This window comes from Nuphar pumila, chromosome 2 (genome assembly GCF_984573655.1).
Source record: "Nuphar pumila chromosome 2, dmNupPumi1.hap1.1, whole genome shotgun sequence".
In the NCBI taxonomy this organism is placed as follows: Eukaryota; Viridiplantae; Streptophyta; class Magnoliopsida; order Nymphaeales; family Nymphaeaceae; genus Nuphar; species Nuphar pumila.
Genome location: NC_143250.1, coordinates 10,822,564 through 10,845,488, shown reverse-complemented (window position 1 = coordinate 10,845,488; position 22,925 = coordinate 10,822,564). Strand labels below are relative to the sequence as shown.

The 22,925-nt window shown below is 40.9% G+C and overlaps 1 protein-coding gene and 1 long non-coding RNA gene across 3 annotated transcripts in view; one reads left to right on the top strand and one right to left on the bottom strand.

The window, feature by feature from the left end:
• The window catches only part of LOC149844735 (Phospholipid/glycerol acyltransferase family protein), a 28,643-nt gene extending 23,071 nt beyond the window's left edge, over window positions 1-5,572 (top strand). The window contains exons 4-7 of one of the 2 annotated variants that reach the window (XM_089997315.1): window positions 1,017-1,214; window positions 3,178-3,296; window positions 4,611-4,704; window positions 4,840-5,572. In XM_089997315.1, coding sequence (XP_089853441.1) covers window positions 1,017-1,214; window positions 3,178-3,296; window positions 4,611-4,704; window positions 4,840-5,391 — 963 coding nt within the window. In that variant the 3' untranslated portion in view covers window positions 5,392-5,572. Of the gene's footprint in view, window positions 1-1,016; window positions 1,215-3,177; window positions 3,297-4,610; window positions 4,717-4,839 lie in introns of both variants that reach the window. The other variant, XM_089997314.1, reaches the window with a different exon arrangement.
• Window positions 5,573-7,286: 1,714 nt separating this feature from the next.
• LOC149844734 (uncharacterized) lies at window positions 7,287-21,398 on the bottom strand. Its single transcript, XR_016430410.1, has 4 exons — window positions 21,317-21,398; window positions 20,418-20,567; window positions 7,681-7,843; window positions 7,287-7,552 (listed from the first exon to the last, which is right to left on the bottom strand). It is a non-coding gene; the product is annotated as an uncharacterized LOC149844734 (long non-coding RNA).
• Between the last annotated feature and the right edge of the window lie 1,527 nt (window positions 21,399-22,925).

Here is a 22,925-nt window from a genome sequence, read left to right as displayed (position 1 = left end):
TATGAACATTGTGGGCATATCAATTTGAATTTTGAAATTTAGACCTTGGATCTTAAACCTTTAACTTTGGACTTTGGAATTTGGATTGTTATTTATGTTCTTGTGTTGTAAGCCATAAGAGGCACCTACTTGTGTTGTTTTTCTTCTTTCATTACAGTTATTTCATTTGTTTATGATTTTTTTATCTTCTGGAGGTCTCTTTTGTAAAGGTGTGTGTATATTGTTAACCCCAACACTAAGCTTTGTAATGACATGTTCCAAGTACATGCATTGTATCCACAACTGTCTTTTCTTTGGGGAAATTGATCACATTCTTAAAGTTTTCTCCCAAAACTCTATAATGTCTGATAAATTTAAAAAAAAATCCAAAATAAAGATATACAGCTACTTTTTTATAGTAAAATATGGCAATACTTCATTAAAAAACTCTTGAACATGTCATTTCCAAAAAAATTTAGAAATTTTCATTTTACTTAAAAAACCTGAGCTTTTGCAAAGAAAAACTGCTTGCCTTTGATTTCCTTCAGAAAAACCTTTCTAATATTGTTGTGAAAGTTGCAGGCATTCCATGCATTAACGTTTTGTCTTTCCCTTCTGTTGCTTGGCACCTGCTATGGCCTATTAGTTAGTATTTGCACCTGTAAAGTTTTACCACTTTTTAGATAGTGACTACTACATCAGATAATGGATGGCATAAAAGTTTCTTTCTGTAAGCTTCTTAATATACGAGTCCTTTAGCTTTATATTGGTTTGTTAATGAGTTGGTAAACGCTGTCTGTTGTTTTGTTGTTCTGATTTGTTTTCTGGAAGTAGTCTATTCTTCATTGATTATCTGTGATTTATTGCAGCTATACTTGTGCATGGCAATAGTCTCTGAGAATGGCTGTCTTTAATCTGTATTTTGAAGTTGATGCATAAGTTTATTACTTTTTGTGCTAAATTTATTTAACTATTTATTTGACATTCATATATCCATGGATGTGTATATATAATTGTTTGTAAGCTGTGGATTTCAGGTCAGCAACCATGTAGCATCAATAGATGATCCATTTGTCATTGCATCCCTGTTACCTCCAAATGTTCTATTGGATGCAAAGAATCTTAGATGGACACTTTGTGCTACTGATCGGTGTTTCAGAAATTCATTGATGTCTGCATTTTTCCAATGTGTCAAAGTTTTACCTGTATCACGTGGTGATGGGGTCTACCAGAAGGTATTTGTACTTACGGGTCCATTCAATTTCCTCAAGATGACTTTTATGACCTTTGCTTTTCATGTTTTTAATAAATTTGTACCTATCATCAGAATGTGGCATATCAGTCCTCAACTGGTACTTTTCTGCTTGATGTTTCAAATGGAATTTTAGAGATTATTGCTCTTAGCCTTCTTGCTGAATCTTTGATATAATATTCTAGAGATATAAAGCAGTACTGTCTAATTTATGTGATAGGTACAAATGGTGTTACACAAAAAAGGAGGTGCATGTGGTCTTAAGTCATAATCCTTGTTGCCAATAATTCAGCATGCTTAAAGGCTAATAGTACTGACTTTCTTCTTAAAAAAAAAGAACAGGCTTTCTTGTTCTTTAGCATGTTGTTTTGAGGGACAATTATGGTTTAATCCTTGGTGCAGTTTATATTGATTTCCTGTTCGGTGCTTTGGAGCACAGGTTTCTCAGACCTCAGCTTTAGCCAAGAAAAAGCCTAGTGTGAGCCCTTGTGGCTTCCACTATTTTAAGTTCAATGAAGAAAGAAAGCAAATGCGTCTTTATTACCTAATACCAATTATGAGAACCATAATTGCTGTTGATCAAAACCTTGTGCAAGCGATGATGAATGCAATTTCTTCTGAGAAATCTGGAATTGAATGTTGACTGTAGATCTTGGTATTTAACGAAGCCTCTCTAAACAATTTTATAATGCTGTGGAAAAATACATTTTTCTGATAACAAAACAGAATGTCATATGGTAGATCACAATACTGCCACCAATCATACACCACATGCTGAAATAATGATTATGCCCCCTTCTCTGCTGAAATCACTAATCTTCCCCTGATGTCATCTCTCAACAGTGATCTATAGGAAAACTCAATATTTTTTTTTTGCAAAGGTTTAAGTGTTGGCACATGGTTACAGGTTTTTCAAAAAGATGGATCCAAGGATGTGGCTAGATTGTACATTGTACATGTTACGAACACACACACGCCCACAATACACATACATAAATTGATGCATATATATATATATATATATATATATATATATATATATATATATATATATAGAGAGAGAGAGAGAGAGAGAGAGAGAGTATCATCAAACACTCAAAGTGTTTGATGATACTCGGACGCTTTTCTGCTGCTGATCGTGCAAGATCAGCGGTGGAAATGCCTTTTTCTGCCCAGACATTTAGCGGTCGTGACCGCCGCTAAAGGTCTAATACACTGAAAAAAAAGTATACGCGGACACGCTGGATGCATCCAACCGCGTCTGATGTTACCCTCATCTCATCCAGCCCATCTTGGTCATTATATAATCAAATAGGTTTGTAACTGCAAGCCAAGTGAGCAACATTACTCAGCTGAGCCAAGGCACTATCTACCAAGCGGGATGATCTACCATATTAACAGGGTCAACCGCCATGAAACCTTTTACTGGTTATTTGTGCATCAAATCCATTTTTTTAAACAAATAAAGGATGCAAGAAATTAGATATATAGTTTTATCTCCTTTGTTGTCAGATTTAGTAATGTCATCAACAGGTTATTGAGCTGTGAATGACACCTTGATGAAAAAAGTCTGCCCTAGACTGCAGAGCTATAGTTTCATGGTAATGTGAAAGTTCACTGCAGATTTGGAATGGTCTTGATGAAAGATATTGAGGTGACATGCAGACGTTTTTTCTTTTTATTGGGGATGGGCAACATACATTTGCATAAAATAGGCCATACACGTATGAAAACTAATTTGCAGTCTGGTATGCTGGTGACTTGTTTATTATTTTGAATTATCATATATGTAGGGTACATACTTTTACTGATACCTCTCAAACATGCTATTTTCCTTCAGTAGTTGCACTCTGTTTTTGCTGGATTTCTTGAATTCATAGTGATCTTGTGATTGCTTTACACTGTTCCTCATAATTAACATTTTAATTTCTTTGAGCCTTTTATAGGGGATGGACATGGCACTTTCAAAACTTAATAAAGGTGGTTGGGTTCATATTTTCCCAGAAGGAACTCGTTCTAGTGATGGTGGCAGAACTTTGGGGCAGCCTAAGAGAGGGATTGGGAGGTAAGAAACAGCACACACCTCCTACAGTATATGTTTGTTTTTCTTTTGAAGCTGATCTTATTGGAAACTGTTATTTGAAAATGTACAAGAATGCCAGTAAGTCTTATTTTCAGTGGAAAAAATTTAGTATTTATTCTACATTCTCAGAATCATAAAAGCTGCCTAAATACTTTAGATTTCTTTTACCATAGTTAATGTTGATAAACCCAGTGTGATCGTGCTTGTATTTTATGATATGAGCTTCCGTAAACCTGGAGTCATCTAGCTAATACTAAACACATTGCTAATTCACATTTTTGAATTGTGAACCTTTTATTGTATGATGTGACCTTCCATAGACCTGGAGTCATCTGGTCAACACTTTGTACATTGCTACCTTCCATCAACCTGGAGTCATCTGGCCAATACTAAACATTGCTAATTCAAATTTGGGAATAAAGCATGTCACACCTGTAGTGGTAATCATATTGAGCCGTTCTGAATAAATAAACACAGTCTACAGTCATAGAGCCATAAATATTACCTGTCCTACAAGATTTTGGTACTGGTAGAATAATGTATTCGTATTCTTACCCTGAAAAGAGATTTTGAGTAGAAACATGTATTTTCATTGATGTTTCCAAATTAATGTAGTTGTCATAAGTGGATATTTCTGGGAAAAATGATGCTATGTTCTCGAATCTATTCTCAAAATCCATCTCTGTTTTTTCTTTTCCTTTTTAAGTTGAACCCAATTCATTACTTTTAAAAACAGAAACAGTAAAAAGGAGCTTTTCGATGTTAGAACCACGGGCTTGGACCTGAATTCTTTGTTCTCTTTTTGTTCAGTGATTTTATTCATTGATTACCTGTTTTGATTTTTTTTCACTGCTCTTAACCATAATAGGATATTTTTCCATGTTTGAACATGTTGGCCATCAATACATATGTATTCTTTTGATCGTCAAGCTGGGGTTGATCCCTACACATTTCGGCCCAGGGCCCCTCGGTTATGATAGTGGAACCTAACCATCCATATCTCATTCAACTCCAATATTTATTAAGTTGTAACCATGAAAAAGAAAACAAAAGACAATGGATGTGCGTTCAGATTCTTCAGAACCATCACAGGCCTATGTGTCATTTCCTGCGGAATATGCTGTGCTGAGGATCCGGTGTTTTGAATGTCACTACTTGCAGTCCAGGATCAACCTATCAGACCCTGTTATCCTTGACCATTAAGTAACCATATCATGATTTATACAATTCTGTTAAGTATCCTTGTGTGCTGAGGATCTGGTGCTTTATACTAACATTAAGTTGTGTGTTCTTCAGGTTGGTTATGGATGCAGATGATATCCCCCTTGTGGTTCCTTTTGTGCACTCTGGAATGCAGGAAGTAATGCCCATAGGAAGCAGCTTCCCCAAGGTTGGTAAGCAGGTAGGAATTCCAGCTATGTTGGCAACAGAACTAGGGTCTGAATGCCATCTGATTACAAGTTAAACAGGAAAATACACAACTACTATTTCCGATTTGATTCTTATGCATGCTCATATGTTACAGGTTACAATCCTTATTGGCAACCCCATCTGGTTTGATGATTTGCTTCTCACTGTGGATGATTTACAAAATCCAAGGTCAACACTGTATGATGCTGTATCACAGAGGATTGGTGACCATCTGAATGAATTAAAAGCTGAAGCGGACAGACTTGTTCTGGAACAATCATTGGAGCTTGACGATCATTTCATCAGAAACTCAGACCGGGCGAATGTGATTTTGCATCAGCTTGACTGGGAAGCTTTTGGGATGGAGAGTTTCATGCTGCCAGAAGAAGAATACACCTTGGAGCCTCAACCACAATCTAGCTTACTTGACCGTTCGCATGATCAAAACTCTGCTAACTATTACGTGAGAACGAATTTTCCAAGTGGAGGTGGTATCATGTCCAGGATTCACGGTTTTATGGATCCAACCGATCTTATGGGCTTTGCTGCCAAGGGTTTGCTGGACACAAGAAAACAAAGATATTCAAACATTGAAGAAGTTGGGCCCGTTAAAGTTTGGAAACTATACCTGGAAGAGAACATTTTTGGAAGATGGTATTGCATGTAGAGAACGATTTTGCTTCTGCACTTGGCCTGTCAAATTGGGCCAAACATTGTATCATAGTAATTTTGGAAAACTAGTGCTCTGTGAAGTAAGAAATTACTTGGATCTTGGTTCATAGAAATTATGCCTGTTAAGCTTTGAGAACAGAACTTTCTAATTGCAAGTAAAGAGCAAGACAGGGCTGTTATGATTTCCTGTTGACCCATTTTTTTTGGAACTCAGGAAAGTTGTAGGGTTGGATACGTAGAAGGGCATTGCTTATTCAACATGAGCATCATAGTAAGCAGAGGATCTGTAAGGATGCTGCCTCTAGGTGTGTTGATGTAGTGAGGTGGGTCCTTGGCTGCTAGACGGGTAATCAAGGTTTGATTCCCATGGCCATAGGTTTCACCCCTATGTGGAAGCTAACGTGCAGCATAGGCCCTGGGGCCTTTGCTGCCAGCATGATGGCCGTAGGTATGTTAGGCTGAGCCAGTGTGACCAGGTCTTTGTGCGGGGTGCAGTTTTTTCGGGTTATAAATCGAAAAAATATGTGAAGATGCTTAAACACATGATTACAGTGAAATATATGAGTTTAATGCAGCACATAATGTATCGAGACTGTATTTTTCTGAGTTAACCTTAAAATGCATTCTATACATGTAAATCATGATTATATCACGTAAATTAGTTGCACTATTGTCTCCATAATCCACTACTGTTACACACTTGGTTCAGTTAGGTGGACTGACCCACCAGACCTTGCAATCCAAACTTGTGTTTGTGGAATTTATGCTATTAAAATCACCAGGGGAGATTAAAACGAGCCAACTGTTGATTGGGACAAGCCACGAATGGTTCAATGCCCATTGAAACACAGAGGAACAGTTGGTCTCATTGTTTGGAAATTGAAAACCTTCTATTTCAGGCCTAAGAAAGTACTGCTGCATCTTTGGCTGGGTTTGACCTGATACCAACTTGGACTACATAATATATGTGCATCCAATTTTGATGTGTCCGAGTAGGGCCAACATTATCTGTTCTGGATCTGACATAGATTTAGGTGTATACTAGATTCATAATTTGGGTCAGATCCATGTCAGAACTATGATCCATTTCCATCACTACTTAGATAACCCACGTTGCTATAGTGGAGAGCACGGTTACTAATTTAAGTTTAAAGTATTCCCAGCCCAAATCTAACTCGAACTTGACCCATCTTGAAACCAGCGCAGAACAGACCCACTCTACAAAAAGAGTCGCGTGATTTTATATAATATCTGCTTATTTATTTATATGTGATGTTAAAGGGTATCCTTAGTGGCATTAGAAAATGCCACTAAAGACCTAATAAATCGCAGCTAATTGCAGAGTGACAATCACACATTCACCACTGCAGGTCTGCTCGCTATAGGTAATGGCAATTCAAAGGGATATAGCGGCAATTCAAGCAACCTTTAGTGGCAATTTAATAATGCCACTAAACCTGTAAGTATGGGTGGTCCGTCCAGATTAATAGTGGCACTAGAAAATTACTATTACATATTTAGTGGCATATCTAAATGCCACTAGTGGCATATCTAAATGCCACTAAATATTGTTTCGCATTGAAAACAATTGTTAGACTATAGTGGCAGTTGACAATTAATGGCACTATAGTTTTAGTAATTTTTGTATTGTTTTACTGTACATTTTCGATGGGATTATAAACCCTGCACACATAATAAAACATGCAAAACATGCATTTTATATTGATTGTGTCATTCCATGTAAACCTGGATAATTTCAATGTTCAAAATCAAACTTTCATAACATAAACAGATTTGTACAAACATAATTTCAGTTCTTCAAATGAACTAAATTACATCATACATAAATTGTAGCCCACCAAGTCTCTCTCTCTCTCTTAAACATTAAACTTTTAAACAATATCAACTGTGTAGAGATGCCAAAAAGCAACAAACAAGCAAGATCTAATAGTGGACATACACTCTTAATGCTGAATCAATTTGTGACATGTACTCTCTTATGGTAACCCCTTCTAGTATGAAATCAAGATCTAATACTGGACATTCACCGAGACATCTGTAAAACTCGTTTTTCATCTCTGGGTCTCTCTCAACAGTGCACTCAAAATCTTCAGATGTACTGGCCTCACCGTCCTTAGAAGAACTGGCACCTTCCCCTGTTTGAGGCACAACTTCAATACAACGGAATGAAGAAAACACAAACTTCTCATATTTTAAGCTTAATTATAAGGTGTTCAAACTTGAAAGAAAGGAAACAATGAATTAAACTAAGTTGTCGTAGCACCATTCTCACTTTGAAGGGCCATCCACTCAAGCATCATGTTTATCTGATCCGATGACAGGAGGTAAGGCATTTCCGTGAATAACTGAATATTGGATCAAGTAAAGCTCAATCAATATCATTTTCATTTGCATGAAGGGCTTCACATGCGATCCATGGATTTATTCTGTCAACAACAGGTGATTAATCGGTGTCAAAGCAAAATGTTTGGTCTGTAAAGAATGAAGACTCCAGCAACCTGAACACCCTCACAATAAAAATCATATTGTATTGGACAGGCATGCAAGGGCTAATACAAGTGCATGGAAAATTGGGCATAAACAGGTCAAGCGTGTAATATCGCATATTTTCACACTTAGTTAAATATGAGATTTTCGAAATTTTGGCCAAGTCTGAGAGAAAAATCGTTTGAACCTCAATTTTAGATTGATATTTTTGAGTCTGGGATTGACCCAGGTCTCATCACCTAGGTCTAAACGAGCCAATCGAAACGTGAGAACAAGTTTTATTTTTGACCTTTAAATTCAAGCAAAATTCGAGCAAATTTCAGGTTATTTTTGGGTGAAATTCGGAATTTGATATTCGTGTAATATGTCGTTGGATGCGTCTTGAAATTCTGAGCGCAACAATATTTTATTTTTCTCAATTCAAGCTACGGTTGGGCCAAAAATTGTATTTTAAAAAAAATTGAGTAGTTAGTCGGTACAGATCCTGAGTTGGATCGGGTTGGATCCAAGGCGTACGATCTGAACTAATATGGATTTGGGTCTTATTTAAGTCCTACTTAAATATGGATTTAATCCGATCTTGATCCATTTTTATTTTGAGTATGGGTTTGGATTTTGGACCCGGATCTGGATCTAAATCCAAGCCCAACGTTTCCAGCTTTAAATTCAATATAAAACCTTAATTTGAAGTCTACTAAGGTTGAGAAGCCTTTTGGGTTAGTTTGGTAATTTTTGAAAGTTTTTAGATAATTTTAATTAATTAATATCAATTAATTAATTAATTAATTAATATTAATTTCAAATTTTATTTTTGGAGTTGAGTAAGACTCTTTGAAAGAGTCCTTATTCCAGCTTAAGAGAGGTTAGGAAAGTATTTTAAAAGAATTGAAAGTTTTTGTTTTGAAAAGTCAACATTTGGTAGTATTTCCAAAAAAATAGGAAACTAGAGGGAGAGTTCTACCCAAGGTTGCCAAACTAGGAAGCGGAAGCGGGAAACCATACGGGAAGCGGAAGCGAGAAGCGAAGCATTTTAAAATTTATAGGAAGCGGGAAGCGAAGTATCAATTTAAAAGCAAAATATTAAAAAAAATGAAGCAATATGGTAATTGAATAGGAATCGAACAAGAAACAAATAAAAACTAAAATAAAATTGATCATTCTTGTATTTCATGATTTTTCAGTAAAAGAGTTAAATTTTTGTTAAAATCTAACAAAGATGGTTACTAATTTAAAGAAAGTACATGGAAAGTGAATAAAAGCGTGAGAGAAAATACATGAAAAACATGAAAAGAAACGTGAGAAAAGCATATAGGAAGCATAGACCATGTGTGTGAGAAGCATAGAAGAAGCGTGGGGGAATCGAGATTCCCATGAAGTTTCGGAAGCGAGGAGTATCGCGCTTCCGAAGCGAGTTTCCGGGAAGCGAGCTTCCCACCTACCTAAGAAGCTTCCGGTAACTCTGGTTCTACCTTTTGGGAACTCTCTCTTACAGAGAGCTGGAGAAAAAAGGGGGGAGGGGGGGCGTCATCCGCTCTCCCACTCTTTATTTAGAAAAAAAGAGAGATAGAGAAAAAGAAAAAGAGAAGAAGAAAGAGGGAAAAGAGGAGAGGGAGAGAGAGAGAGAGAAGAAGAAGAAGTAGAAGAAGGGATTACCTTCTTCTCCAACGGTCCAGCCACCTTTTCCACCATTGATTTTCTCTATTTTTCAATTTCTATCAAAGGTATGGGTTCTTCTTTTGACATAAGTGATAAATCGAATACCGATTCGATTCTTATGCTACACCATGGTTAAAAATCATGGTGAAAGAGTAGATCTATGTGATCACTCTATGATATACAAAATAGGATCTATGGATCCCTTTCCATGCATGTGTTTTTGACTTTTTCACCTTTCAAAAACTAAATTTCTGTGTATACTTATTTATGTGTTAAAAACAGATTTTTTCAATGATGTATATGCATCCGTTTAATGCCTAGTCTTTGTGGAAACCGATCTCTAAGGGTGAATCATGTCATGGACTGAACAAATGCATGAAGCTGTGTTGAAATCGTGGTGTACGCATGGTTTTTTCAGAAAACCTGTAAGGAAAAGCATGCTGGTACAAATCTAATGTTGTCTAAAATTTGCTTTTCATGCCTATGATTTTGTATAGTGCTTATGATTTTGTATAGTGCTTGCATAGTTTTCCTTTTTAAAAAAAAAAACAAGGTATATTGTTGTCTAGGGTTACTGCTGGGCCAGCCGACCTATAGTTGGCTGAGTCCCTGAAGCAGTCAGCCCAGCCGACTGGGTTGACTGGGCTGAGGGAATGGCCCAGCCGACTGGGTCGGCTGGGTGGATTGGCTGCAGACCAGACCCAGTCGATTGGGTCATGGTAACAAAAAAAAAAGTGTTTTTGGGGCATAGGCCGGCTTGCAGACAGCCGAGTGATACTCAGCCGACTGCCAGACTCTAGCAGGTGATGCGCAGGCTCAGCCTGCACTCTGTTGTGCCTTGCCAGGCCCAGCTGACTCAGTCGGCTGGATTGGATCAGAGCCCAGCCAGTTGACTGGGTGCTGACAGTGCCTTACAAAAAAAAAGAGTTTTTTTCTAAGGACATGACCCACATAGCTAGTCTGACAGGACGAGCTATGTGGGTCATGTCCTTAGAAAAAAAGGGAGAGTTAATATATATATATATATATATATATATATATATATATATATATATATATATATATATATATATATATATATATATATATATATATATTATTTTTTGGGGCTGTCAGCATGCCCTGACAGTATGTGCACACAAGCCCGAATTGGGACTGTGCACGGGCTGACTCAGCCAACCTGGTTTGGCAAAGAGTAAATTTTCAGATTTTTGTATTATGTGCTGTGCAACTGGAGTGTTGTGCGATCGTAGAATGCCATTGCGGTTGAAGGGAAAGTTTTATAGGACGACTATTAGACCCACTTTACTATATGGTACGGAATGTTGGGCTGCCAAGAGACATTATATTCAAAAAATGAGTGTAGCTGAGATGCGGATGCTTAGATGGATGTGTGGAAATACAATAAAAGATAAGATTCGGAACAAGGAGATACGTAAGATGGATGTGTTGCACCCATTGAAAATAAGATGCGAGAGAATCGTTTACGGTGGTTTGGACATATTCGGCGAAGGCCAAATGATGCTCCAGTTAGAAGGTTGGAGAAATGGGAAAATATATTAGTTAAAAGAGGTCGGGGTAGGCTTAGGAAGACTTGGATGGAGATGATAGGAAAGGATATGAATGCTTTGAACCTCACCGACGACATGGCATTGGATAGAAATGATTGGAGGAAAAGGATTCTTGTGGAAGACCCAAAATGAATTTCTTTTTTGGTTTATATCGCTGACCCCAATTGTTTTGGGATGAAGGCGTAGTTGTTGTTGTTGTTGTTGTGCTGTCTTGGTATGTTTTCAGATCTTTGCCATTATGAAGGTTTAGCTGTGTGCATGCTAGAATTGAATTTTTCACATGCCTGTGATTAACTAATGATGCATGATCAATGTCCTAATGTAGTGCTAACTACATAGGTATCTTGTGAATATGTACAAATCTGAAATGTAGTTGCACAAGTAGTTACTTGTGTGAAAAGATTCATGAATGAAAGTTTTGCATGTGATGTAAGTATGTGAATGGAAAACATGTATTCGCCATGAGTAAATGCATTAAATAAAAATATGTATTTCTCATATTTATGCATGGTGAATGAAAGCATACAATGGACTGAATATGTGCATTACATGAAAGTGTGCATGTGTCACTATCATGTGAATTGAATATGAGAATACTTTTAAATATTCTTGCCTCTCGCGCATAGTTAAAACATACAATTATAGATGTGTACTTAGAAAGCATGTGATGTATTTTTGGATATGGCATGTTGTTATGGTTTTTGCGTATGGTGCATTGATGATCGAAATGAATCATCGTGGGCTTGGTAAGTCTGAGCTTTTGATTGCTCTTTCTTTAATCATCTCAAGTTTTGCATCGCAAAAATCATATTTATTTTTATTGTATTATGTTCACACTGTTCTATGTGTTTTCACGGGCGGGAGTCCCGTGATGACTCTCGCAGGGGTAGATGCAAGTTGTTGCCTTGCTTTTGCATACTAAATTGCAGAACTTAATAATTGGCTTTTAATAAAAATAGAATAAATAAGAATAGTGTAATATATGAACTGAGATCTTCCATCGAAAGAATGAGCATCTTAGAGGTTCGGTTTTGGGGGACCACGAGGATACAAAAACTCTGTGTGTTTTACTTTGACCTCTGAACCCGATATTGAGATTATTTTTCTTAGCCACGGTTTTAGGGAGAGTCCACCACTTTACTTGGGGGTGGTGTATTCAATACAACTGTTGTTTTGGTATAACAAGAAAGTGACACTATTGGATGTGGAGGTCCTTAGTGTCCCGACATTAGATGTGAAGGTCTAATAATTCGAAAGTGATTCGATCAAGGGCCAAGTTTGGAACCCAGTAATAAAATACAACTTGTGTGTTAAGCTACCTTGGAAACCTAACTTGACCTCGAGAAATTGTACCCGTGTGGTGTATCCGCGGGCAACGGTAATTAAAAAGAGGAACTTGAATTGCATGCATTTAATAGGGCATGCATATGGAAAAAAAAACTTTAATGAAATATAATAAAATATTCATGCATTGCACATAAATCATGCATATTCCTGTTATGCATTAGATCATGCATATTTACTTATTCCCTTACCTGTTGAATGTTGGTGGATGCATAATTTGTTCCCTAAAGCATATTAAATGTTCTGCTTACTTAAATTGTGATTTTTGTTATTAATTAATACTGCTTACTTAAATTGTGATTCCTGTTATTAATTAATGTTCTTTTATGCTTAATAAATGCTCCATGTTGTATGAATGCTTATTTGAATTATGTAATTGTCATAGTTGCATTCATCTTAATTATTGCATGAAATCTTATCTGTGTTCTTTATGCTCATTTATTTCATTAGAGGGATTCGTACGCAGAATTCTTCGAATTTCTGACACCCTCTTTCTGTGGTTTTTCGCAACCACAGGTGATCAGTGAAGCGACTGACTTCTGGGGAAGTTACGAGTGTCACACACTTGCTAGACAGATCACAAATGAAGAGCGTGACTCAGTCTTCTTTTATTTCCTTTTCGTTTCATTTAGTTGTTATTGCACACTCAATTTCATTTATGCAATTGTCTCGAGACTTATCACTTATTATTTCTGATGCAGGGCAGGCGGTACTAGTACCAGTACCAGTACCATGTGACCTTGACACGGCCAGGGTACTCGACCCACCAGTTGGAATGGACGATCGGACCCAGCAGTAGGGTCTGACCCCAGGTGAGTTAACTCGATGCAGGAAGATAACGCGCACCTACTCCAGAAAAGGGAAGACCCGGCTCAGCACCGATCCAGTCCCGAATTGAAGCCTTCTCGGGTCTGGGTCCGGGTCCGGGTCCGGGTCCGGGTCCAGTGACCATCTTTAAAAAAGCACGACTTAGGGCTGCAGAGGGCAGGCTTTGGAGAATCACTACAGTTTATTTTTCTTTTCTCAGCAGCCTTGTTTTCCTTTTCCCTGTCATTCGTTCTTTTTCCATTACAGTTAGTTGTTTATATTTTTTATTCAACTTGTTTATCAGCAATCTGCCAATGACATTGGGTATTTAATAAAATAAGTTTCAACTCACCATTTGGGTGAGATTTATTGCTTTTAAGCCTGTTCAGCATCCGACTATACACAGTCGTGCCTGCCCAGCCTTCATTAAGGTTACGCGGGAACTGGAGTGCACATCGACAAGCCGTGTCTTCACTGCTCTTATCACAGCCCTTTGAAGGCTGCATCAACTTGGTATCAGAGCCCAGGCCTCCTCCTTCAGCAGCCGCATGGCTCAAGAGGCGAGGGACGACCCGACACGCGGCAAGGAACGAGAAGAAGTCGCTACCGAGGACCCAATGATGCGCATGATGGAGATGATGACAAAGATGCAGGAAAATATGCTGCGCATGAACAAAGAGATGGCTGAAATCACAAAAAAGATGGATGGGATTGACTGTCGACTCGTCGCCATCGAATCGACCGCAGGATCGAACCCAGCGACGACCCAACCAGTGGATACCACCGTGGGCGACGCTGGTATCCTCACGGCTGCAATGATCGACCCAGCCCAAGTGGGTCCTCAGCCTGCGGTATCTCAGGAGGGTTTTGGGGAAGGCCTGCGCCGGACTGTCTGTCGAGAGGCGCGTCAGCAAGGTACGCCCCCCCGAACTATGGTGCGCCTGCGATGCAGCCGACCCCCGAGCCTTTTGGAGATCCTCCCCTCACTGGCGCAAACCCGCAGGCCTGGCATCGACCCACACACTTGGGAATGCAGGCTGGACCTGACCTGCATGACCCGAGTTTGACGCCGAATCAGGCAGTGGGTGTGCCAGCGTCAGCTCGTGCAGGGAGGGGTCTGTCAACCCTCCCGGCACCTGCGCGCGAAGTTGTGGTTGCCGGCAGCTCGAAGACTAAGGGGACCGATCCCCTGTGGTCCGGACCTGAACCCTCAGGGATCGGTCAGGAGATTATTTTATTCGGGTCCGGACCCGATTACCGAGGACCACCCTTTGGGTTCTCAGGAGCGGGTCCGGGTCTAGCAGCCCCATACCCAACCTACCCAGTTGGGTTTGGTTCGCAGTTCGCTCCGAACCCGACCCAACCCGTGATTTTTGAACCCCAAAATAGATCCCATACCGACCCGAACTTGTATCGGACCCGGACGGAACTCTAGCTTGATCTTGAGTCGGGTCAAAACTAGACCCATACTCATATGGACCGTGGATCGAGTTCGAACAAAACCTTTTATCCCCACAACTCGATCCCCGATCCGACCTACCCAAATCTGGGTCCGACAAGTAGTTTAGGATTAGGCCCGATCCATATCCAGTTGAGTGAACCATCCCAGTCCTACCCCAACCCAACTAGATACCCGAACTCTAACCAACCCAATAACCCCTTCCCGATCCAAAACCCAGTACCTCGCCCGACCCTACACCCTTATCATAACCCAAACCCTTACTACCCCTTTCCTACCCACTTAGAGCCAGAGACCCAACACAACCCCCCACCTTTAGTAGGACCCCCTTACATACCAGTGCCTGCCACAACGACAACCACAAACGGCCCCCGCCCGTAGGCAAACCCGGCCGCAACAATTTCAGCAGGGAGCGGCGCGACCTGAGCGTCGACCACCCCTCGGTGGAGTTCGTCAGCACCAGCATCCAGGCGAGCAGTACCACATAGAGGACAATGAAGCAGCATGGGACGACGATGCGTTCTGGAGCGAGTATCCTGCAGGAATGGTAGAGGCTCGTCAACAAAGAGCAGTGGAGCATCCCTCCACTTATGGGGTGAAACTGGACCTCCCGGAGTTTGCAGGGTGGTTCGACGCAGAGCAGTTCTTCGACTGGTCTTATGCCGTGCAGTTTTTCTTTGACTACCACACCGTAGCCGAGCACCGTCGTGTCTCTTTAGCGTCTACTCAGTTGAGAGGATTAGCACAGACATGGTGGGTGGAGCTGCAACGATCGAGGGAGCGGCAGGGGCTAGAGCGTGTACAGTCGTGGGAGGAGATGCAAAGATTGATGCAATCAAAATTCGTGCTGAGAGAGCCTACAAGGAGTATCTAACCCTGCGTCAAGGCACTCGTACTGTGGCAGAGTATACTGCCGAGTTCCATCGTCTTTCTCTACGGGTGCAAATCGAGGAAACTGCCCGCCAACAGGTCACGAGGTACATCTCTGGTCTCCGTCCTGTTATTTCTGACGACTTTAGTTGTATCACGGTTGAGACATTAGATCAGGCCAGCAGTTATGCCATGAACGTCGAGGAAAAGTTGAAACAGAGGCAGGAATATAGAACCTCCCGTAGTGAACAGTCCAGTCGACCCAAGTCGAGTTTTCCAACCAGGGGAGCGAGCTCCCCTAGGAAGGACTCAAAGTCTACCCCTAGAGCAGAAGTTAGTAGACCTGACCCATCCGAACCCGCATTCAATACCCGGTCTAAAACCAAACCTAGTGAGTCTACCATCCGTTGTTTTAGGTGTCAGGAGCTAGGGCATGTCGCGTCTAGGTGCCCCACTGTGGGCAAAAACACCCATCTCGTCGAAGGTATTGTGGAGTCAACATCCGAGAGTGAGAGTGAGTCTTTGGTCGATGAGGAGGATGAGAGGAAAGTCGTAGAGTTCGACGGCAATGTCGACAACCTATTATCCATCCGCCATGTCTTGACCGCACCCCGAGAGTCGACCCCTGCCGAATGGCTACGGAACAATATCTTTAGAACCTGATGCAACTGTGAGGGTCATGCATGTGATGTTATTATCGACACCGGTGCTTGTGAGAACATGGTGTCCGAGAGTGTTGTGTCTACCTTGAATCTGAGAACCGAGAAACTGTCTCACCCCTACAAGATGGCGTGGTTCAAGAAAGGAAATGAGCTTCCCATCACCCAACGTTGTTTAGTCCGATTCTCCATGGAGGAGCACTACCACAACGAGGTGTGGTGTGATATAGCCCCTATGAGTGCGTGTCACATCCTGTTGGGACGTCCTTGGCAGTTTGATCGCAAAACCATTCATGATGGTCGTAGGAACACGTACTCGTTCATCTTTAAGGGTCATAAGATAATCCTTCTCCCCATCAAGGAGATGGGGTTTCCCATGGTAGATAAGCCTGAGCGAGTTCCCCGGCTGGCCGGACTATCCTACCGATCTTTCTTGAACCAGTGTCAGGAGGATGGTTATTGTTATGCTGTGGTGGCTAAACCCTCAGTGAGTACGTCGTTACCAGTTCCTACGGACATCAAACCCCTTATTGATGAGTTTAGCGACATTATGCCAGATGACCTTCCAGATGGTCTTCCTTCCATGCGTGTCGTGCAGCATGCTATTGATTTTGTGCCAGGGTCGAGTCTCCCCAATCTCCCCGCATATCGTATGAACCCCTCCGAGCATGCCGAGTTGTTGAGACAAGTCCAGGAGTTACTGCAAAAGGGCTTTATTCGTGAAAGCGTGAGCCCTTGCGCGGTACCCGCCTTGCTCACCCCTAAGAAAGATGGGTCCATGCGCATGTGTGTAGATAGTCAAGCCATAAACCGTATCACTGTCAAATACCGTTTTCCCATCCCTCGTTTGGATGATATGTTCGATATGTTGGCTGGTGCTTCCATTTTCTCCAAAATTGATTTAAAAAGTGGGTATCACCAGATTCGTATCCGAGAGGGGGATGAGTGGAAGACGACATTCAAGACACGTGATGGGTTGTATGAGTGGTTAGTCATGCCATTTGGACTATCCAATGCCCCAAGTACTTTCATGAATATGATGACCCAAGTGCTACGCCCTTGTATAGGGAAGTTTGTCGTGGTATATTTTGATGATATTTTGATTTATAGTTCATCTTTGTCTGACCATTTGAGTCACCTGCGTCAGGTCTTAGAAATTTTAAGGAGAGAAAAATTGTATGTCAATGCGAAGAAGTGTGAGTTCATGACGTCCAGTGTCATATTCCTAGGCTTTATTGTGTCATCTAATGGAGTTAAGGTAGACCCCGCGAAAGTTCGTGCGATTGTCGATTGGCCTATCCCAAAGACTATTGGAGAGATCCGTAGTTTTCACGAATTAGCCACTTTTTACCGACGTTTCGTGAGAAACTTCAGCACCCTCATGGCCCCCATCACGGAGTGCCTCAAGGGTACTAGTTTTCAATGGACGCCTGCTGCGGGAAAAGCCTTTACGATCATCAAAGAGAAAATGACCAGTGCCCCTGTCTTATCCCTTCCTGATTTTAGTGCAGTCTTTGAGGTTGAGTGTGATGCCTCCAAGGTGGGAATTGGCGCAGTCTTTAGTCAAAATCGCAGACCTGTTGCCTTCTTTAGTGAGAAGCTGACGCATGCCAGGTGTCAGTATTCCACTTACGATGTTGAGTTTTATGCCGTTGTACAAGCCCTTCGTTATTGGAGACATTATCTCATTTATAAGGAATTTGTCTTGTACACGGACCATGAGGCATTGAAGTATCTGAATAGTCAAAAGAAGTTGAGTGCTCGTCATGCTAAGTGGGTCAGCTTCTTGCAAGAGTATACATTTTCAATTCGCCATCAATCTGGTACCCTGAACAAGGTGGCTGACGCTCTTAGTAGGAAGAACAACCTCCTGATGACCATGTCAGTGCAGGTTGTTGGGTTCGGACAGTGCAAAGAATTATATCCCACGGACCCGGATTTTCAACAAGTCTGGGAGGGGTGCATCTCTTCAGATCGCACCCTCGACCCCCGTTTTAGTATTCATAATGGTTACCTCTTCTGTGGGAACAAATTATGTGTGCCTGATGTCTCTCTTAGGCTTCAGTTGATTTCTGAATTACATGAAGGAGGGTTAGCAGGGCATTTCGGGCATGATAAGACATTCACTCTGTTAGATGAACAATACTTTTGGCCCAAAATGCGCAAAGATGTTGTCAAGTTCATCCAAGGGTGTCATGTGTGTCAAGTGTCCAAGGGTCATCGTCAGAACAGTGGTCTGTATACTCCGTTACCCATTCCTGAACGGCCGTGGGAGCACGTATCCATGGATTTTATCGTGGGCCTCCCAAGAACGCCACATCGTTTTGATTCAATTTTAGTCGTTGTTGATCGGTTCTCCAAAATGGCTATTTTTGTCCCGTGTAAGCGAACCACCGATGCCTCTTTAATAGCGTCCTATTATTTCAAGGACGTCGCTCGCTTCCATGGTCTACCCCACACAATCACCTCTGATCGTGACACGCGTTTTATGAGCCACTTTTGGAAATCGTTGTGGGCTTTATTGAAGACCAAGCTTCAGTTCAGTAGTGCGTACCACCCCCAGACCGATGGCCAAACCGAAGTTGTGAACCGCACCTTAGGAAACTTGTTACGGAGCCTAGTAGGGGAAAATGTTAAAACCTGGGATCTAGTCTTGCCTCAAGCTGAGTTTGCGTATAATAGTTCCATCAATAGGTCCACGGGCAAGTCTCCTTTTCAAGTGGTTTATGGTCGGTCACCCACTCATGTCGTCGATCTAGCTCCAGTGTCCAATCTCCCTGACCCCGCCCCAGACGCCTTTGATGCCGTTGAATACATGCGTGATATACATAGGCAAGTCCGAGCCAAACTCATTGAGAGTTACGAAGCGTACAAAGCCTTCGTTGACAAAGGTCGTCGCGACATTCAGTTTCAACTTGGTCAGTTTGTTTGGGTTTACCTGCGTCCTGAGCGTTTTCCCGTGGGCACTTATAATAAACTGAGTCCTAAGAAATATGGTCCCTTCCAGGTCCTACGACGTTTAGGTTCGAATGCCTACCTTATAGAACTGCCTCACGATTGGAACATTTCCCCGATTTTCAATGTGTCTGATCTATATGCTTACTGTGGAAACAAGTCATCGGAGCCGACTTCTTCCCAACTAGGGGAGAATGATGCAGGGCAGGCGGTACCAGTACCAGTACCATGTGACCCTGGCACGGCCAGGGTACCCGACCCACCAGTTGGAATAGACGATCGGACCCAGCAGCAGGGTCCGACCCCAGGTGAGTTGACTCGATGCAGGAAGATAACGCGCACCTACTCCAGAAAAGGGAAGACCCGACTCAGCACCGATCCAGTCCCGAATTGAAGCCTTCTCGGGTCTGGGTCCGGGTCCGGACCCGGATCCAGTGACCATCTTTAAAAAAGCACGACATAGGGCTGCGAAGGGCAGTCTTTGGAGAATCACTACAGTTTATTTTTCTTTTCTCAGCAGCCTTGTTTTCCTTTTCCCTGTCATTCGTTCTTTTTCCATTACAGTTAGTTGTTTACATTTTTTATTCAACTTGTTTATCAGCAATCTGCCAGTGACATTGGGTATTTAATAAAATAAGTTTCAACTCACCATTTGGGTGAGATTTATTGCTTTTAAGCCTGTTCAGCATCCGACTATACACAGTCGTGCCTGTCTAGCCTTCATCAAGGTTACACGGGAACTGGAGTGCACATCGACAAGCCGTGTCTTCATTGCTCTTATCACAACCCTTTGAAGGCTGCATCAATTTCAATAAAGGATTGGTTTGGTATGGATGATAATTGTAAGCTCTATTGTGGTTGGTTGTTTTATCTAATTGGGAGTGAAACTGTAAAGGCCTTGGGTTTCTGGGAAGGTTTCCGCAATTGATTTAAAAAAAAATCCGCGTTTTGAAGGGGTATGAGTTGGAGTCGTTACAAAGCGTGCCAATGTGAACAAAAAAAGAAAACTACAAGCAGGAGTTGAGATGCCTAATTGTACATCATTTCTAGAAATGCATGGGAAAAGAAAATGTTCATCATCATTAAATACAACACATAAAAGCTTCTTTTTCTCTCTTGAACTCCATTTGTTCATTTCACTAATCCAGAAACAAGAAAACTAAACAAAGGGTGCTGTTGAAAGACAAAATACCTGCAGTCTGTGGTTGCTTACTTGCCTCCCAGTGTGAGAAACTGACCAGGATCTTCAATAGAGGGGGCTGCCGGACTGTTTGTTTCACTTGGTGGACAGACACCATGGGAAACTGACCAGAATCTTCAAGAACTCATTTATGCTAAGAAACTTCCACAGGGAGAAAGATGATTTTGGCCAATAAAGTGAACTGTTAAAAACTTGAGAATGAAAAATACACAATTCAATTTGCAAGAAATTCAAAAGATGAAACAAATGCATTTGTTGAAATATGGAAAATTTGTAATCTTTGGTCAGGTAAACAATAATAAAGGCAGCCTGCAGACTGACAATTTCAGCCTACAAATAGAAACCAATTAATTCAGATAGCTTGTGCAGATGTTCACTAGCACTTGATCACACAGCCTTTTATGGATCGTGTGCTTACTAGAACTACCAGACACTCAGACAGAAACAGGCAATACAGGATATTGATAAATTCGCAAGTATTGTACTAAAAATTTCTCTTTAAGGGTGGTTTGGAAGAAGTGCAACACCTCAAACCTCAGAAACTTGCATTTAATATTGATCCATGTTTAACATGGATTTTGGGAGTATCCACAACAGAATACTCGTTCATTTAGTGCTGCTTTAGGGAAAAAGAATTCACAGATACTAATCTTGCATTCAAATGCCAAGCAATTTAATGATGCTGATTTGTTACAATTGCTGGCATATAAACACCTTGATCATATTCAAAACACACCGTCAAAGCGGGGATTCCATACAACATTTTTGCAATTGCTGATTGAGCAAAAACATGTGATCAGTAACAAAGAAATTATTGAATTATATACTAAGAGAAGAAAACAAAAGACTATTACTTCGAGATATTGTAAGAGGGAGGCACATGTTCACACCTTTTTTCACATTTTAGTCCTCAGAAATCTCTTTTTGCCTTTCCAGGTCCTTATCAGAGTGCTGTTAAGATGATGTTGAAAGTATAGATTTAACATCATACAGCATCAGTGTTGTATAACAATAAATTGGAACCTGAATTGGAAAATGTGGTTTCAGGGTAAAGAAACTAGCAATGTCACCAGTTGGATAAAAACATCAATGCTTACCCAAGAGAGGTGAGCACAGTCAACTTGTCTACATTGGCTATTGCTTTGGGGGTCAACCTGTGAATTATTTGTTTCCTAAAGATGTGGTTCAGAGGAACAGAAAAGAAAACATACCAATGAATGGGAAAAAAGGGAAATAGGAATGCAGGCCTTGCCTTGAGTCTTCACCTTGTTTCATACTTGGCCCCACTCAGAGCTGTTTTCATACTTTCTGTTCTACCAAAAGATTGAGCGCAATGCCAACATCTTGACCAGCAAGCATTAGAGCCTTTTTTGCTGCTTGGGCTTCAAAGTCCATGCTTGTGACATGTGACAGTGTCTCATCATGCACTTGAAGCTGAAGAAATTGTGCATAAGCATAAGCAGTGATACATAGCAGATCAGTAAGTTTTGATGAGATTAATCGAACTTTTAATGAAGAAAGTGCATCAAGTACAACAACTATTAAAATTCTTAGTGAAGGACAGATGAGAGCACGCTAAACTCATATAATCTATATATTTGCATTTAGACGAAAATCATTTGACCACTTTCAGGTAAGGTAAGGCAAGTTCAGTTCAGGAATCAATAGGTTATATCCTTGACCAAAACTCTCAACAGCTACCCCTGACAATACCTACTCATCATTGTCTGTCTTGTTCTCTATGACCTTGGCTCTACTATCAAATTTTCTGAGCATTACAGGTACACATACAGGAAACAACATAAGGCAAGAAATGCATGCACGTAATGAAATAGTATTGAATTATTTTGAGCAACCACCATCTTCATCGCCACCACACCTCGTTCATTACCCTCACCTTGACCACCATCATCACCACACAAGACACCACCACCTCCATCACCACACAAGACAAAAATAAATAAATAAATAAATAAATAAATAAATCATAAAAAAAAGGCCACAAGCACCATACAATTATCTTCATCACACAACCATCACCACACAAGTCTCCTTCCTGTGTTTGCTGCCTTTGGCTTTGATTCTGATGCTGCTTTTAGTTTTTGAAGTGTTTGAGAAGCAGGGAAATACGAGCCTATGGTAAGATTTGGCCAAATGGGGCTTTCACTAAGTTGGGGTTTTGATGAAGGAGGTGGTGGAGATGGGGGTTTATGTTGCCCCACTGGATGCAAATGCCAAAAAATCCCCAGTTTTAAGTGTTTGGTGGAATACCATTGAAACCATATGAATAGCAATATGATGGAACTTGACTCATTTGCATCTTCAATATAGTCAAAGTTAGAGCACCATTGAGTAGTGACCAGTGAGTGCTTCAGTGACCATATTGTGATGATTAAATTATTAGTCATCAAATATTAAATGGACCAGTTGGTTGCTTGTTTCAGCTTCCAGCTAAACCCTTCACTCCCCCAACTTAACCTTCAATTGACTTCTCATGCA